General features: G+C 38.1%; 1 protein-coding gene across 1 annotated transcript in view; it reads right to left on the reverse strand.

Moving 5' to 3' along the window:
* KCNH8 (potassium voltage-gated channel subfamily H member 8) overlaps window positions 1–19,633 on the reverse strand; it is a 354,043-nt gene that overhangs the window by 103,880 nt on the left and 230,530 nt on the right. The window contains exons 6-7 of the mRNA XM_047875370.1: window positions 8,926–9,083; window positions 4,709–4,916 (exon numbers count right to left, since the gene is read on the reverse strand). Coding sequence (XP_047731326.1) covers window positions 4,709–4,916; window positions 8,926–9,083 — 366 coding nt within the window. The remainder of the gene's footprint in view (window positions 1–4,708; window positions 4,917–8,925; window positions 9,084–19,633) is intronic.

A 19,633-nucleotide genomic window follows, 5' to 3' on the forward strand; every position in this document is an offset into this window, starting at 1 on the left:
TATATCCCTACCTTAATTGGGATGTACATAAATACTCGGGTCTTCTCACACATTTTTGGCTGGGTATTTATTTAAGTCTTCTTATGGTAAATAAGTAAAGACACCCCCCCCCCCCCACCACCACCAAAGAGATCATTCTGAAATATTTCTTGGCAGCCAAAACAAAAATTTTAATTTAAAAGGCAACTTAGACTCAGTTGTGATAGGTCTCTTTAATGTATTGTTGAATCTTGTCCTTGAAGCACCGTGTCTAAGTTCCATAAAAGTGTTCTTTATCCCAACAAGCTTATAGGGTAGATGTTAAACTTGTCACCTGTATTAGCTTTAAAGGGAAAATCTGTATGTGTGCAATTATGAGGCTATGTGAAAGTTACTAATTTTTCTGAGACTGACTCAAATATAAGGTGTGGGCTTTTTTATTTTGAAGATAGGCAAAAGCACACAATTTGTTGTTCAGCACTACAAAACTACAGCTACACTTTAAGGGCAATACTTTTTAAGCCATTTCTTAATACCCTCCCCATATAAAATCGTAAGTATCACTAGTCACAGCTCATGGTACTTTCTTTATTAGAAGGAACTGTCATAATAAAATGAGAATGATGGCTATAATAGCTACTATTTATTGAGAATTTATTAGGTGCCAGGCACAGTATAAAATGCTTCACATAGATTTCCTAATTTAATACTGGCAATCTTAATGAGGGAGGCACTACTATTATTGCCCTTGTATAGGTACCGAAAATGAAGCAAGCAGAGCAAAACATCTCCCCCTATTCTCTGGATCACTGCTTCAGAGAATTTTATGCTTCTCTGTGGCCTTAGGATGAAGTCCAAACTCTAAAGCTTAGCACGAATGGTCTATAAAGATCTGGTCCCCGACTACCTGCCTCTTTAGCCTCATCATTTTACTACCCCATTCATCTTTTATGCTGGTTTTTAGCGAACTGTTTCATATAACCACGTTCCTGCTCCCACCCATGCCCGTACCTCAGCATCTACAGAGACAAGACCTACTCATCCCTTCAAACTAGTTCATCTTGGAAAAGCCTTTGCTGAAATTCTAGCTAGATCTAGCTGCCTCTCCTCTGTGCATGTTCCAGTTACAGAACTATCACACTGTCATATATCTACTGAACTATTTGTCTCTTTTTCCTACTGGACTTTAAGTTCCATGACATTAAGTATAATATTTGTTTTGGTTTTCTCCAGTGCCTTACCCGGGACCAAGCAAGCATGCAGTGGGCACTCAAATATTTTTTTGAATGCACAACCAAATCTTAAGTGATCACCCTATTCATTCTTCTCTCAATCTCACTGCCTGAAAATATTTGCTACACAGCCATTTCCTATAATTTCATAATATTCAAAAGTATTAGAAGGAGTTCTACATAAGGAGTTAGGGTATCTAGGTTCTTGTCCCATGATGGTCATTTAGTAAATGAATGACCTTGAAGGTTGATTCATTCCACATTCCCCCCCCCCCCCCCCCCCGACATTTGCCATGTTCCAGGAACTATATACCACAGGGACACCACAGTGAACACAACAGACCATACCCTTCCAGCACGGAGCCTGCATAGCCTAGAGAGGGATTTCTCACGAAGTCTAAAATGCCATGAACCAATAAGCCAAACCTCAAATCCCTTAAAATACAGTAAAGAAGCACATAAAAGTAAAAATAACAGCAGGCAAATCAGTTCAAAATCAGCCTCTGGTATAATTAGTCCATGAGTATTAATTCCACCTTCTAAAAATAGATATAGATAAGTGATATTACAATCTTTTAAAAATATTAACTTTGCTTTGATCTGATACAAAATACCGGAACTCTCTCTAACTCTTAGTAGACCTGCCAAGGACAAAAAGTGGAAAAAATCATTTCAAGGCAATTAACAGTGACTAGAAAGGAAGTTCTATTTTATCCCTTGGGAAGACGAATCTGTTCTATACATCTAATGCTAGTCACAACATAAAGAACGTGTCTCTAATCAAACTTTATTTGTGTGAAGAATTTTTGATTCATGGTAATTGGACCAAAAAAGGTAAAACATAATATTAGTGTACAAATTACATAGTAAGAACTAAATGAGCCTAGACTCTCAGCTGCTTCATTAAAAGATTAGGTAGCGAAGGTCATAATTATTTAATTTGTGTCCAAATCTCAGCTGGAGAATGTTTTGAATGAACAATGAGGTAAGTAATTTTAAGGGAAGGGAAAGTCCTTGTAGCCAAGCCTAGAAACTTGATATTGACAGGCAGAGTTAGCATACTCCCTTTCAGATTGTCTTCCAAGAGGTGTTTGGACAGGAAATCTAATTTTCTAAAGATACAGATTCAGTATTCCTTACTATAACTGAGTAAAACATATCAATTCTTTGACAGGCTGTGATCACAAGATGTGCCTCCTGACACATCCTTTTTCTTCAAACTCTTCGACATTGGATAGTTGCTGCTGGTGGTTTATGTGGACACTGAATTATGACAAAAATAAGCACACAATACTGGGTTTGTTCTTCCATTAAAGTCATAAACATGGAAACTGAAATAGACTTTCGAGGTATATGGTGAGGTTTCTCATGCTCTAGGTGAGGAAACTGAGGCCCACAGAGGTGAATGAAATTACTGTAAACCTCGCAATTGGTTAGTGGTAGAGCCATGATAACAGGAGAGTTCTGTGGCCCCAGCCCAACGTTCTTCTCATCACTGTGTTACGTATTATGCTCTCTTTGGGGGTTGACTTCCAGCTCACAAGCTCCCATTCATTACACTGAACCACAGCACCAAGTTTAAGAGTACAAGTGGTAGGGGGCAATACCGAAGTCGTTCAGATGGTTGGATTCTTTTTCTTGGAAGATCATTACTTCTGTGTGTTTGTGGGAAGAAAAACAACAGCTAGTTGGTACTTCTGTAGCAGAACTGGTGTGCTGGAAAGGACACAAAAAAGCTTTCCTCGTCTAACTAAATTTGAGAGCGTGAATAAGCTGAATTTCCCCATCTGGAGCCTCTCAGACTAGACTAGCCTTACAAATTAATGTGAGTGTATAGGTCTGGGGCCCGAAGGAAATTAGGTCAGGCCCAGAAAGGAATCAGGTGGCTGACCACAAGCAAGAATTTTAATATGGATTCAAAACAAAGGGCAGAGATCTAATGCGGCAATTCACTGAATACCATTAGGACTATATCAGAGCGTGTGATGAGGGAGCCTTCAGGACAAGAAAATAGAAAGGGAAACAATACTAAAGGACAGAAAATGTCTTAATCCAAGTACAATCCAGACTTTGATTCTTCTTTTAATCAACTCTTGTCTTTCCTCACCATGCTGTCTTCTCCTCTCCCTCTCTCCCTCTCTCTCTCATCTCATCTCATATTGTCTTCATGTAGGATATTCTCGCTTTCACTCCGCAGTTCTAGCTCTCCCTTTACTTCATTTCTGAGAATTGAGATCCATAGCAAGGCACAGAAGAAGTACTTTGATAAGGAGAATAAAACCAGTCTGAGATGAACATTATCAGAACACAGTCCTTGCTTTGGTGTAGTTTAGGGTCAAAATTGAGACGTGTATGTAGGAGCATTTTTAGAAGATTTTAAGGAGAGTCTGTTTTCTTAGCGTCTCCAACTCGTTCTCCAAAGATATACTTTGAAGGCTTTGTATACTGTCATATAGCGAGAGGATGGCATTATGAGAGCCAACCCAGGGATGTTCCAGATGCATCCTGCCATTAAGTGCTGGTGTGAAAAGTTAGAGCATTTTTTTCTCTCGGGAATCTCTTGTGGCTTCATCCCTGTGCAAAGGTCTGTGCTTCCAAAAAGTTCAAGATTGATTTTTTGGAGAAAAGAAGTGAAGAATTTTCTAGCCAACCAAGAAACAGATTCTTTTGACGAAATGTCAGATTAAGAAAAAAAAGAATTCTACATGGGGTACCATGACAATTCTCTAAAGGCAATGACTGTGAGAATAATGCAGATATTTTTGGATAGAGGGTTATAGCCCTCGGAAGTTTCATTTTCTGTACAATCCTTGTGGTTAGCATAAATTTAAAAATGTGTTCATGTGCAGAACATTTCAGATTCATTTATGCAGAATTATGTAGCACATGGAAAAGTCTCCCTTAAATTCCCATGTATAATGGGGACACAAAATTCTACAAATTATATTTGTAAACATCCAGTCCCCTCTATCATTACACATTCTCAAAGTATACTAGATATGGAAAGTGTGTTATTATAATACACTCACTCTCTCTCTCACTGCAATGATTGGCCATAGGCCAGTTGCCCAGGGATTCAATGGTATTAGCCCTGCATTGGATACGTCAGATAAGATCACACATTACTTACCTACGCTTCTACAGCCTTGCCGGTCATTTTAAACATTTAGTCCCTTGAAAGCTTAACCCATTACTCTCTCTCTCTCTCTTTCTCTGTCTGTCTCTCTCTCTATATATGCATACACACACACACACGCACACACACACACACACACACACATACATATATATGGACTTTCCAGAAAACTTTCTCAAAAGAAATCACTTGTATCATAGACCCTGTCCCCCCACACCCTTCCCCTCCCAGTCCCTAAAAAATATTAGACAAATCGACAGTCAGAGGACATAATTAGGGAATCATCTTTCACTTCCTCCAAATTCTAGACAAACTTCCTTTTCACTTAAAAATGGAAAATGTGACAAACGTAAGCCCTTACCAACTTCCCACTTCAGAAGGCTGTTGTCTTCCCTCTCCATTTTTCCAATGACATACCAGATACACGCCATCCAGTGTGCAAGGAGTGCAAACATGGACATGAGCAGAGTCAGGACGATTGTGCTGTGCTGGGAATAGCGGTCCAACTTCTGCAGGAGACGCAAGAGACGCAGCAGCCGGACGGTCTTCAGGAGATGCACGAGAGACACCTGTCGGAGGAGACCGAGCGGCACCGCGTGGCTCATGGGTTCACTCCGCATCATAGCGGTTGCTTTAACTTACAGCCATTCTGGAAAGTTCTTGAAGTCAAGCATAATCATGACTCCAACGCGATGGTCATTTTTATGACCATGCCAATGTCGTTTCTCGACATAATGCTATCAAGAGGTGATAGGATAAAGGATGATGAGACAGTTTACTTTCCTTGAATTGGTACTTATTTTCCTTAAGGTGTATCTTTTTTTCTCAACCTATTTGACTGAATATGATTTTGTATATTCTGATACACAACTGAAACACATTATGGTCTCAGGATTGAACATAAGGTGTCTCCACTTCTTACACACATTTTCTTTCAATTCCACGTCCCTTCCTCCATGCAGGAGTGACATCATAACAATAATTTAGACACACTGAACCCTGTGAAGTGGTAATAAAGGTAACTTTAAAAAAAAATAGTGATTAGATGTACCAAACTTGAGTAAGATTTACTCACAAATGCCAGTAATACCTCCTGTCTCATGTGCTGCACTCTCTTCTTTGTAACATCATCAACTGACAGAAAAAACTCACGCCTGAAGCATATACTTTCTGAGCTCTCTGTCAATCACACAGGCTGAGGGACCCAAAATCAAATGGAACACCATTTTTGAAAACTCTCCTAGGTCTTGTCTTTGGACACACTAAAACAATACACTTGTGGCCAAGGACTTATTTTCCTGACTTCAGTGCCCAACGGAAACATGTGCACCACTGGTGTCCACAAGAGTGGTCATTGTCACTATTAACAACAGACGTGGTGCCCTAATGCATACTCTTTCACACCCTCGAATAGCCTCAAGGAGCATTCTAAAATAGAAACGGCAAATAAAGTATGACCTCATCCGTAAATAGAGTTTAACAAAGTACTTGACCTTTTCTAATTTGGAGGCGGGAGGAAGGAACTATAAATACAAGGGAAGAAAGTGGTTTGTATGACTATACCTAAGAACAGTATTTGCTCTAAGGACTCAATCATAAACACGGTCGGCATCTTCTGGAAGTTTGCCTTTATAATTATCTGGAGTCAGTTGACATCTAGCTCCTTCCTCCATGATCTATCTCCCCTTCTGTCGAAGAAAATTGTACCTGGAACAGTGCTTGACACATAGTAAGTGCTCCGTAAATACGTGTTAAATGAGAGGATGGTTAATAAATTAAGATGGAAAACGCTCTAAACTCAATATAATAGAAATTCAATAAAAACCCTTTCAATTGTAATCTCACGAATTATTCTATACTGAAATATAATAAAACCATAAGGTCAGCTGAGGAACTTGCCAGCTACCTGTGCTTTGATTTCTTTTTCTCATTCTTCTGTGTCAAATCTTATTTTCTTCCCTTTCACAGCCCAGTCCTCATCTGTCATTTCTCCAGCTGATTGTAAACCAGATGATTTCCTGCCAGGACTTTGCAATATCTGCTTCCTGGCTTAGAAGAATTACTGGGGGTGGAGTTTATTTTGTAGGAGAAGAGTTTGATAGATGCATGACAATTTGGTACTTGAAATGAAACCTCAAAAAGTCCCAAAAGGAGGAAGACAAGTTGATTAACATGTATTGAGGTCTTTCTGGGTGTTTGACACTTAGCAAGTATCGTATAGAAATGCTTTTCAGGCTGCTGAGAACCTTGTAGGGATTTTTATGCTTATTTTGCTTATTTTGCCTATTTTGATGTTAATTTCCCCCAAGGAAGTCACTCAGACGGTAAGTGATTAAGACTGGGATTTCTACTTTGCCTTTTTCACTCTGTCATATTTTCTATGTCTCATGCATAACTTTGTCTCTCAGAGTGCCTTTCATAGTGACTTACACACACTAAATTTTATTAAAGAAATGTGGGAAGTATATATAAAACATTTACCATCAGCAATTATGGGCAGAGTCAAAACTAAAGCATCCAATACATTTCTGATGGTTATAATGAGTTTTTGAATACCATCTACAGAGATGTGCTAACTGGATGTATTTTAGATCTGGAAAACCAACATCTGTGTTTGCTTATTTATTTCTACCTTTCTTTTTACAAGTTTGTGCACTATAACAATAGCATAGCTTATAAACTTTTCCTCATAACTTATGTTGTCCTGGGAAGTAAATATAATACTTTGAACAAATAGAATATTTCATCTTGACTAACTTATTTGGGGCAGAGCAAATTTATATGCCAACTGGTTAATGATCATACGCTCACTCCTGTGAGACACAGAAAAATTATCATTGATAAGAGACAGATTCCATTCTTTCTTCCTCTTTTGTGTTTCTTTCTAACATAGATGTTTATCTATAACTTGCATTTATTAGGTATTCATGCCAGGTTTCATGAGACAGAATGAAGAAAGGGAGCAGGAATGTAGTGAAAATGTACAGGTACTTAAAATTCATCAAAATATGAGAATTAGACTTTTAAAAAAATCCTTTGTGTTAATTTTAGACAATGAGCATGTTAATGACAGATAAACATGTATTTTAAAATTTTGTATATTTTACAATACAATTATATAATATATATTTTAAATTATCCTATTTGTTCAGTGCCCAAAGAGAAATGGAACATAAAAAAAATTATTAGTATTTAGTCACAAAGCAGCAAGTTAATTTAGAGAGGGGTCTATCAAACATGATTCATTTAACAATTCTCCAGGAGAATGTGGAAAATTTTTCTTAGTATTTTGTGAATTATATACTTCTTTTGAAATTTTTTTGGTTGCAGTCTTGCAAATACCTTGTTTTAAGTCATTACATGTTCATTATAGTACACTTATCTAGTCAAATTCAATTTTAAAAAGCACTTTTAAAAGCCTGGATAACAATTCTCTGTAGCACTGATTGATATTATATACTAAATTTTTCCCCAGAGGTTTCCTTTCAGTTGACTTATAAACCTCTTAAAGATGTTGATACCCTCAACTTTCCATCTTAAGAAAAAAATGGAAAGGAAAAGAAAAGAAAAATGCTATTGTATAGACAATTACCAAATGCACAAATTTGTACTAAATAGTCAGGATTACAGTTCAGTCTTCATCCCAAAGTCAATAATGACTGTATTTGAAACACTGATCATTTTAATACTGAAAACTAAGCTTTTAAATTCCTGATAGAGAATCTCAAGGTCTTGTCAACTGAGTAAGAAATAGGCTTCATTTGAACTAATGTTTAGTAAATTTTTGCCTGCTAAAATTGGTTACTCTAGCAGCAAATTGCATTACTGGCCCCAAAATGCTATTATACCTCCCTAAAAGTCTCTCTATTTATAAGGGAGCACTTAATGCTTTTACGAACATCAATCGTTAAATAGTAAAAATAGCTACTACAATGAGTGGACACACTTTCTTTCCTGTGATGAGACATGAGGATAAAGGGAAGAAAAGAGATGTTACAAACATCAGTAAAAATCCAAAAGAGATCTCAAGTTCAAGTGGCCATTGTATCAGTGTGTCATTTCTTCCCCATCCAACATTTTTACAAGGACTTCTAAGAAGTGGTTGAATTCTTTTAACTTCAATACTACTCGGTATCTTGATTGGTCTTTTGTTTTGCTAATGAATAACTCAAGAGGTAGAGAGTAAAGGTCATAAAACCAGAAGAAATCTCAAACTCTCCACTAAACTTCTGAGGCAAAATACCTGCCAAAGTAATACAAAGTAATGCTCATTACTTTTGGTTTCCTTACCAAAGGATTTCTTCTGTGAGCGAGTATTGATGATAAATGCTTTGGGTATATCCTGGTTCTAGATAGTTAAATAAGTAAAACAGGTCATGTAAATTCCAAAAGGAAGTAACTTCCTCAAGTGGAGAATTTGGCCTGCGTACCATTGGTCACTTTGGTGTCTTTATTCAGGAGGCCACAAAGTCCTGGACATACAAACTGCTACAAACACTTAAAACCTGAACGTGTGGAAAATAAACACAGGATTAAAAATAACCTTCAAAGTCATGTGGAAGGGAGCTCTTTACTCACCACTGTGACGTTGAAAGCATACAGGAGATCAAAAGGCAGGGCAGCAATTAAGTCAATGATGAACCAGGTTGTGACATAGTGGATGCAAATTGATCTTGCTTCAAAGATAACTTGGCCAGACTTGCTGACATAGGTTGTTCGGAAATTTAAAATAATATCTGCTTGAGAAAAAAAGATAAGAGAAAAAGAAGGAAGGAACAGAGAGAAGAAGAAGGAAAGACGAGGAAAGAAGGAAGGATGAAAGAAAACAAGCATGCAGCAGGAGGGGGGGAGGAAAAAATTGTATAAAATTACATAAAATTAGACAAACGATAACCTCTCAATGTATTTCTGACTGATAATATCTGAAATACTCCTCTTGACAAATCCAGTTCAATTCAACAAACAGGTATTGAAGGGTGAAGGAAATAATATTTTCTGAGCGCTGAATACACTCCAGACATCGGACCACATGTACCAAAAGTAACATGAATAAAAATAACAATAACAATAGTCATCATTACTAAATGCTCACTAGTACCAGGCATTGTTCTGAGAACGTAGCAGAGGTTATTTCACTTACTCCTCAGAACATGTTCTTAAGTAGATGATATTATCTCCATGCTAAAGAGGCAAAAACCAAGTCTCAATGAGGAAAAGTAACGTATCCGTGATCATAATGTCAATGGTGTCAAAGAGGATTTTACACACAGATAATTTTTAGTCTCTGTTCTTTTTTTAAATACAGGGGCGCCTGGGTGGCTCAGTCAGTTAGGCGGCCGACTTCAGCTCAGGTCATGATCTTGTGGTCCATGAGTTCGAGCCCCGCGTCGGGCTCTGTGCTGACAGCTCAGAGCCTGGAGCCTGCTTCATATTCTGTGTCTCCCTCTCTCTGACCCTCCCCTGTCCATGCTCTGTCTCTCTCTGTCTCAAAAATAAATAAACGTTAAAAAAAAATACAATTCTATTTTATTTTGTGAACAAAGTTTAACTACTCTCTCTGTGGACACAGAATTCATCTCTGCCCTAAAGGCACTTGTATTAACAAAACACTGGAAGTTACTTTGTTTGGATTTCTAGGTTAAATTTTCTCATTCCATTTTAATGGATGATGTAATCATTTTCAACTTTTCCCTACATCATTCTTTTATTATATTTTTATTTTATATTCTATTTAATATTTATATTTACTTTAAATTTATATTATATTTTATTATTTATTGAACTTTTTACAATCCATGAGGCCCTCAAGGGCACTGGTCAAATGACAGCCATAGCCACAAGGATCGTCTTAGGCTCACTTCTGCTTCTATGACTAAACATCTCTGTGTCTGTTGTATTAGTCTCTGGGTTACATATCATTAAAGCACTGGAAAACATTACCTTTCCCTTCGTTTGTTTTTCAGTTGACTACGGCCAGGCCATTGGGAATTTCAGGATTGCTGCATACGTGTAAGGGTGATAATGGTTGAGCATTTTATGGACTGGTGAATCCAATGTAAACATATCTCTCTGTGAAACTTTGTTCTTGGGAGGTTCCATGAGCCACTGACTCAACGATTAAAGGAGGGAATGTGGGAAGTAAATATGCAGGTCAAAGAGAACAGGAATTGGGAGAGTTATGAAGCAAATGTAAAGCTCTGAGCTACATGGTTATTGGGTGAATTGGAATACTCTTTATAGCTAATTTAAACCCTTGAAAATAAGTAGAATAGTGTTATATGATGATAAAAACTTGATATCATGATCATGATGATGACAACGAGAAAACATACAATAATGTGCACCTTGTATGTCATTTTTACTTTTCATTTCATGTTCACATTTGTGGTAGGCAGAGTTCAAAGACGACCATCACTTTCATATGGTCTCCTCCCCTTAAGTGAGGGTAGAGCCTGTGAACATTATCAGGTATCATGCCATGATGCTGTTGCAGTATATGGCTAAAGGGAGATTAACCTCAGTGGCCTGACCTGATCAGGTAAGCCTTGCACAAGCCAGTTTTCTTCAGCTGGTGGTAAGGGACTGGAAGAAAGCAACCGCCACATTGTGGAAGGGCCATGTGGCAGGGAATGGCGGCCAGTCTCCAACTGCTGAGAGTGGCCCCTTGCTGACATCTAGCAACAAATGGGGACTTGTGTCCTATAACCCTAAGGAAGCAAATTCTTCCCACAGCCACATGAGTTTGCAAGAGGACCCATGCTCCAGAAAGAAACACAGTTTAGCTGACATCTTGAGTTCAGTCTTGTGAGGTTGAGCAGAGAATTCAGCTAGGCCAGACCTAGATTTCCCACCCACAGAAACTGAGATAATCAATAGCTGTTGTTTCAAGCTGCCAAGTTGGTAGTAATTTAAAGTGAGGCAATACAAAAACAAATACAACATTTATTCTGCATTAGGTTCTCATTATAGCCTTGCGAGGAGAGATAATATAGGAATTAGACAACAGATTACTACTACATTTTTATAGATAATACCTTAGCATGGACCCAGTACTGTTTGGGGTCCTTTAAAATCATAATCTCATGGACTCCTTACAACAATACTAAGAGGTAGGCCCCTTCAATATCCTTTTTTACAGATGAGGAAACTGAGGCCCAAAGGAACGCAAACAACTTGTCCAGAGTCACATACATGGTGTAACTGAAGCATAGGATTAAACTTCTTTAGCTAGTAAGTGAAAGAACACGACCCCAATCCAAGTCTCCTAATTTCCAATTCAGTGCTTTGGCTTTTGGTCCCTTAACAGAGGCCAGTCACATCTCAGGTCTGGAAGCAAATTCTAGGTGACTTAAAAAGAAAACAATAATTTTTCTAGTCTTTTGTGAATGATCTAACTTTTTAAAATGGCATTATTAAAAGTCATATGTTTGTCAAAAAATAAAAATACTGAAAAACTTTTATTGCTAATACTGAGAATATGAAAGTAAGGAGCAGTGGCTAAACCATTCAAAAAGGATGAAAACAATGCCAAGGTGATTTCTATTGCAGAGTAAAAGTGCTACCATGGCAAAGTATCAATGCATCATTGAAGCATGGCCACCAAGAAGGAGCAGGAGCAGGAGCACAGCAGAATACCATCAGGCTGTTAAGGTAGCATGAACTTCTCATTCTTTCTCTTAACTTTCTGGGCTCATGTATTTCTTTATTAGCAAATCAATTTAACAGGTCAGGCCACCGGCTGTTGAAATCAAGCAGAGATTTCAACTTCATGGTTTCTAAAAGAAAGCTCAGGTTAGGCATTTGGGTTTTCATCTCATGAGTAAGAAACCCAGAGTTGTTTACCAAGCCCTTGAGTGATCTGTGGTTTCCATAACTCAGGCTGAGATAAGTCTGCATGCTCATTATAAGACTGGAGGGACAAATTCCTGGCATATTTACCAACTTATCACCAGTTCTTACCACAAATTTCACAGAAAACTCACTGCCACCATCCAGGATGCCACCCTCCACATTCCTGGGGCACTCCATGAATGGCTGAATGAATGAAATGATTGGTCTTTGGTTGGTTGACACAGCAGACATTTTTGAAACTGTGTAGTAAATTATGTGTTTGACTCAAAAATAAAAGAGGTGCAGACTTCTGAACAGAAAAGATATTTTTGTGGATGAGTCATTACAGAATATCAGTTTAGCTTTTAAAAAAGCTTTTAAAAAAATAATTTGTTACTCATTTGAGTTAATTGGGTGAAAAGAAGATATGCTAATTTTAGGTTTTACAAAGAAGTAATTATAAGACTTTTATATTTAAATACTAATAATAGCAAAAGAATATAAAAGGGATTTTTTTAGAATCTATTTTTTACAAATCTATTTTTGAAATACATGAATTCTTTAGGTTATTTTCAGAGAGAAAAAAACCTAAATATATATTATATTCTAAGATTTCTAGGACTATGGTCCTATTGTGCAAAGGCTCTAGGTTTATTCAATGATTTTGTCATATGCAATCAAATCAAATCAAAATTAATGATTTTGATTTTGTCATATGCATAAAAATAGGCATAATTCTGGTGTATTATAATTTACAAAATATTTCCAGGCATTCATTAGTTCATGTGACAAAACCAACTCTTTTTTTTTTTTTTTAATTTTTTTTTTTCAACATCTATTTATTTTTGGGACAGAGAGAGACAGAGCATGAACGGGGGAGGGGCAGAGAGAGAGGGAGACACAGAATCGGAAACAGGCTCCAGGCTCTGAGCCATCAGCCCAGAGCCCGATGCGGGGCTCGAACTCACGGACCTGGCTGAAGTCGGATGCTTAACCGACTGCGCCACCCAGGCGCCCCCAAAACCAACTCTTTTAGGTGTACTATTTTTACCAAAGACTCAGGAGATTTAAGAAACTTATTTAAAGTCATGAAGATAGTAAGCAACAGAGAAACGGGACATCTATTGACAGTTGATTCCATTGTCTTTCCATTATCTTAAAAACTTACCACACTTCCAAATATATTTTGGAGGGAATAACAATAGGTTGGTGCAGGGGAGTGATATTTTTCTCTTTTCTTTTTTTAAATTTTTAATTTTTTTGAGAGAGAAAGACAGAGTACAAGCAGGGGAGGGTCAGAGAGAGAGGGAGACACAGAATCTGAAGCAGGCTCCAGGCTCTAAGCTGTCAGCAAAGAGCCCAATGTGGGGCTTGAACACATGAATTGTGAGATCATGACCTGAGTTGAAGTCAGATGCTTAACCGACTGAGCCACCCAGGAGCCCCAGAGAAATGCATTTCTGATCAGTGGAAATGCCCTTAGATCAAACTCCATATCAGCACCACCCAGGTAAAAGAATGTTAAATAAGAGTCACAGAATTGAAAATAAGGAAATTAGCTGTCTCTTGATCTGTCTAGGGACAATGGAGAATACTGTTTTCTCTCTACTGATACGAATATGGTATTGGTGTTCGAGGACCAGGAGAATCCGATGCTCGTAAATATTCCCTTAAATGGAAGGGTAGAGATGGCTAGACCGGTACTCTAAGAGTCAGGGAAGCACAGAATGAATACGATTCTGATGAGGAGGACAAGAGCGCTCCTTCCAGATTTGGTGTCCCTTGTTAGAGAGTCACGGAGGCAAAGTGGAGGTTGGCCAACACTGGCTGCAGCTTGTCTCACTTCCCTTAATGGTTTTGTCTCTTTGGCAATTAAATCAGTGACTCATTCAAATGTTACAGTAAGAATGAGGTTTCCTCCAGACAATCCACAACCTACCTGAAAGACAACAGTAGAGTTTCTATTCTGACACATCTTGAAAACATAAGTGTAATGTGTTTTTGACTTTATGTAGAAAAATACATGAAAGCATACTCAGTAATATCCAATTTTTTACATGTAATTTTCTCATTAATTCCATTTATTATTAATACGTGCAACTGTCTATAAATACACACACACACATACACAGTTTGAACCAGGAAAAGTATTCTAAAAACCATAACAAATTAATTCATAATTCACCACCTCAAAACCTTAAAGTCTCATGTGTTTGTGCATGCATAAATAATCCCTTGTAATACATGCTGCCAGTATCAGGTGTAATGAGTAAATAAGCAGGGCGATAGAGAATGATCATCCATATTGTATGTGGCTTATAGAATTTCCCAAAAATTGGCCGTAACATACACCACCAAAATGAGGTGAAATATAAATGAATTCTCTGATGATTCAGATGGCACTTAATTCCTTTCAGGGTAACCAATTTGCCTTGTTGTATTTCAGTTCTACATAGCATGATTACAATAAAGACAAATAATGGAGAGATGGCTGTGTACATATGCTGTTTTCATATTGTTAAGGCCTCCAAAAATAAGTATTTCATTTAGCTTTTACACTAAAGGGCTATGTATGTGGCTAAAAAGGCAGGAAGGTTGAATCCATTTTTTCCAGTTGGATTTCTTCAAGAACTGTGTAATTAGAAAGTAAAAAAAAGGGGGGAGATGAACTTGATATGGCACAAATTAGATTTCTTTTCTTTACTAGTACACATGCCAGATGGGAAATAATTTAGAAATCATATTGGCTTACTTGTTAAAAAGTAAATTAAAACATAATGGTGTGCATGCAAGCATAACTACCACATACAAATAATTAATATCTTCATTTAGCCATTTCTTTAAAAATTAATCAATGTAGTACAGCGTGGGTGGAAGGATATTTAACTAAACCAGCTGCCGACTCATATTCTAAAGGAAGCCTGTCTTTTTTCATTGCTTGTGAGGCACTCTGAACACAGTATGATGTCACAGAAAACTGAGCTAGAAGGTGTGGGAAGATGAACTGAGAGCTAATTAATAAACAAGTTTGAGGGACTAATAACCCTAAGAATGTAATTGATTGCCCATGTTAGCGGAGGAGATTTTCATACCATTCGAGCCTTGCACATTCGTCAGTATTTGTTCTTCTTGCTTACTTTATTTTTTAAAATTTATTTATTTAATTTCAAGTTAGTTAACATACAGTGTAGTATTGGTTTCCAGAGTAGAATCCAGTGATTCATCACTTACATATAACACCCAGTGCTCATCCCAACAAGTGCCGTCCTTAATGCCCATCACTCATTTAGCCCATCCTTCCCACCCACCTTCCTCCAGCAACCCTCAGTTTGTTTACTGCATTTAAGAGTCTCTTATGGTTTGCCTCTCTCTGTTTTTATCTTATTTTTCCTTGATGTTTATAGAAGTGCTATCAACAATAGCCGAATTATAGAAAGAGCCCAAATGTCCATTGACTAATGAATGGATGAAGAAGATGTGGTATATATAAACAATGAAATACTATTCAGCAGTCAAAAAGAATGAAATCTTGCCATCTGCAACAACGTGGATGGAACTAGAGTGTATCATGCTAAGCAAAATAAGTCGGTCAGAGAAAGACAAATATATGATTTCACTCCTTTGTGGAATAGTCTTGCTTACTTTAAATGAGAGATCGGTGGAAAAGAAAAAGCAGCTGACTCAGCAAGAAGTAACGTTTAAGAGCAACTGCCTGAAGAAGAAGGCAAGCAGGCACATCAAGGGGTGTTTGATGCTGGTATTAGCTTCTGTTTTGTACCAGTGGCCAGCATTATCATGGTGGTCCCTATTGTGGTTTTGACCCTCAACATAAACATCACTTGGACCCATAGAGAAGGGAAGGGGCCTAAAAGTCACTCTCCTCGAATAGCTGCCTTTCTCCTTTATTACTCCCTTTCCTTGGTTCTAGTTTTGTCCTTAGTAGCAACACAGAATACATTGTTCTCTCCCACCCAAAACCCCTTTCTATAAATATCAGACATCAGTCATCAAGTTCTCTCTGTGCCCCAGGCTGAGTATCTCCATTATGTCAAATGGTCTCTTACTGATCTCAGTCCTGATGCTTTTCTCTAGCTTGGTGATTTTCACCACAACATCTCATGGAAGACAGGATTTGGGCGTGTTCACTTTCTCCTTTCCTCCCTTCCTCTTTTCAAGCTGAGCTTTTATTCATTTTTAAGTAATGAGGCACACATGTCCATTTTTATTATGAAAAGGAATTTCAAGTCGTTAACACAAAAAAGAAAATTAAAGAAATCCATTCAAGTATTTAAATACTGTCCTTTTGGAAGGAAGGTACTGAAAGGGTAGAAGAATATACCAAAATATGCCACTTTGGCATAAGAACGATTTTGAGCTGCAGGCAATTGAGAATCAAAAGAGAAAAGCTCCCTGCCCTCCCCCCCCCATTTGCCTAAAAGCAGGGCATAAAGGTGTCGCTTCTCAAAGGTGTTGCTCTTCTCCTGTCTACCAGGAAGGACAAAAGTTCATCCCCAGATCGTAGCCTGGCTGGTGTGGTGGACAGTGGGAATACGTTTACTGCCACCAGAATTCTCATTACTCCACTATCTTACCAACCCTTGATGTTATTAGACCTTAAAGTTTTTGCCAATTGCGTGGGAATACAATGCTACAGATAACACATTTAGAATTGGTTCCATTTCTAGTAATGCAGACTTAGTAAGTTGTTGGCAAATCTTTGAAAAAAACTTACATTACTATTAGTTGAAGTAAACTATTGTCAACTCATATCTCCACACATTTTTCACACAGACTGCTCCCGAATGACTGCCCCTATTCTTTACTGAGAGGGCTAAGGGTGCCTGGCTGGCTGGGTCAGTTAAGCATCCGACTTCTGCTCAGGTCATGATCCCACAGCTCATGAGTTCGAGCCCTGCAACAGCAGGCTCTGTGCTGACAGCTCAGAGCCTGGAGCCTGCTTCAGATTCTGTGTTTCCCTCTCTCTCTGCCCCTCCCCCACTCATTCATGTTCTCCCTCTCTCTCTCTCTCCCCCTCTCTCAAAAAATAAACAAACATTAAAAAAAAGTTCATTCGTAAAACAGAGAGAGAGCTAAAGCGTGGCTGTCCCTTTTAGCTTTGCAACATGCTTAAGCACTATAAAAAATAACCCGATTGATGATCCGTTGCGCTCTGCCCCGTGCTGTGCCCTTGGCATGTAAAGATGGACAAGGCATGCAAAAGAAGCATGGCTTTGCCTGGGAGCCACAGACTCTCATTTTTACAACTTGTTGTCCTTCATCTTTCAGTACATAAGTAAGCCCCATCTGTGACTATGCTGGCAGGTGCAAAGAGACAGCACGCACTCCCAATACGTGTCTATTAAACCCACCATTTACTGTCTCTAAACTAATGATTTTATTATATTGGCTTTGTCCATTGCTTTCATTTTATTGTATAAAGTTTACCACTTCAAAAGACTTCCACCTCACATGTACAATTGGTATGTGTAAAACCTACCAATTTTGGCTCCCGATAAATGATTCACTCTGTTTCAGTGCTATGTAACTCTAAATTAGATACTGAACTTTGAACTTACTGGATCATTTTTTAATAAAAATAATTTAATGATTAAAAATAAATCTACTGAAAGACCATGACTCACACATATGTCACTTAATTGTAGAAATCCTTTTGGCATACTTATTCTGTCCTTAGTTATAGTTGCCAGGTGGTAAAATTTCTAAGTTTAAAGTACAGTAGAGGGGTGCCTGGGTGGCTCAGTCGGTGAAGCATCTGACTTAGGCTCAGGTCACGATCTCATGGTTTGTGAGTTCAAGCCTGCGTCGGGCTCTGTGCTGACAGCTCAGAACCTGGAGCCTGCTTCGGATTCTGGGTCTCCCTCTCTCTCTGCCCCTGCCCTGTTCGCACTCCGTCTCAGTCTCTCAAAAAGTGAATAAATGTTTAAAAAAAATTTTTTTAAAATAAAGTAAAATAGAAACTAGAAGGCTTATCATATCTATAAATACCAGTTGTGAAATTTTAAGAAACCCTAAACATTCGAGCTTATTAATTTCATTTGAAATAAATATTGATTACCTAAGTAATAAAACCTAGAATTGATGAAACTTGAGATAAATACAAAATGTGTTGATATGATTAATGTTTGCCCCAAAGTGAAACCCAGCACATATATACTCATTAGAGAGAAAAATGTTAGATTAAATAAGGGTTTTATAGTTACATATTATTTTACATTTTAATTGGGACTTTCACGATCATTTTTATATTTGAGGAAAATAATATCTTTACTGACTATTTATGGTAGTTTTCATTGCTGTTTACCAAATATTTCTGGTTCTCTACCTCCTGGTATGATTATCTTTCCCTACCACCTGAAGAGACCGTATGTCTCTGTGATTTGCTTTGGCTGTAATTATAAGCCGAAGTAGCCTGAAACACTTTTGGGCAAAATTTTGAGAGCTAGTGTGTAATTCCTCACATTTTCTTTTCCTTGCTTTGTTGATCATGGAAATATGAGGGAAGATAGGATCTCTGTCAACCTGGGTTTCTGAGCAACCACAGGGGGCAAAGATCACGGCTGACCCACAATGGACACATAGCGTGAGGGAGACATAAACCTTGTGTTATATCCCACTGAGATTTTGAGGTTACTTGTTACCACAGCCCATCCTGATACGTATTCCTAAAGGCTATCGAGCAGAGTGGCTAAGAGTGAGAATCTGGAGTCCCATCTCCTGGGTTGTAACCCACTGAGCAGGTATCAGCTGCATTTAACTTGCCCATGGTTACCCAACTAGAAAGTGGGGGAGCGGGGATTCATACACGTCTGTATAAATACCTGTCTCTATTCATACCTGTCAGTCTGTATAAAACCACAAAGCATTTTTTATTATAATTCTTCCCCTTCTTGAAGCCTAAGAACAGAATTCTTATGGTGAGATATATGAACTACTTCTTGAGCTCTAGGTAATTCTTAGAGTCATAAGGAGATAATATGTAGTATTTTGACTGTAGGTTGCCATTTATAAAATTATTCGGCATATTTAAAAAATGTTTTAATTCGGGAGTTTATTATTTTTGAGAGAGCACAAGTGTGGGGGTGGGGGCAGAGAGAGGGGGACAGAAGACCCACAGCAGTCTCTGCACTGACAGGTTGACAGCAGCAAGCCCTATGTGGGGCTCTGACTCACGAAACATAAGATCATGACCTGAGCTAAAGTCGGACGCTCAACCGAATGAGCCACCCAGGTGCCCCCAAAATGCACTGGTCTTAAGTGGACAAGGTAATGAATTTTCGCAAAGTTGACCATCTTGGTCATCACCAATGGATAGAGCTATAACTAGGACCAGAACACCAGAAGCCTCCTTTATGATCTTGTCCAGTGATCAACTCCTGAAAGATCACTGTTGTCCTTATTACCATCGATTAATTTTGCTTAATTAGGAACTTTATAT

This window comes from Prionailurus viverrinus, chromosome C2 (genome assembly GCF_022837055.1).
Source record: "Prionailurus viverrinus isolate Anna chromosome C2, UM_Priviv_1.0, whole genome shotgun sequence".
NCBI classification, from domain to species: domain Eukaryota; kingdom Metazoa; phylum Chordata; class Mammalia; order Carnivora; family Felidae; genus Prionailurus; species Prionailurus viverrinus.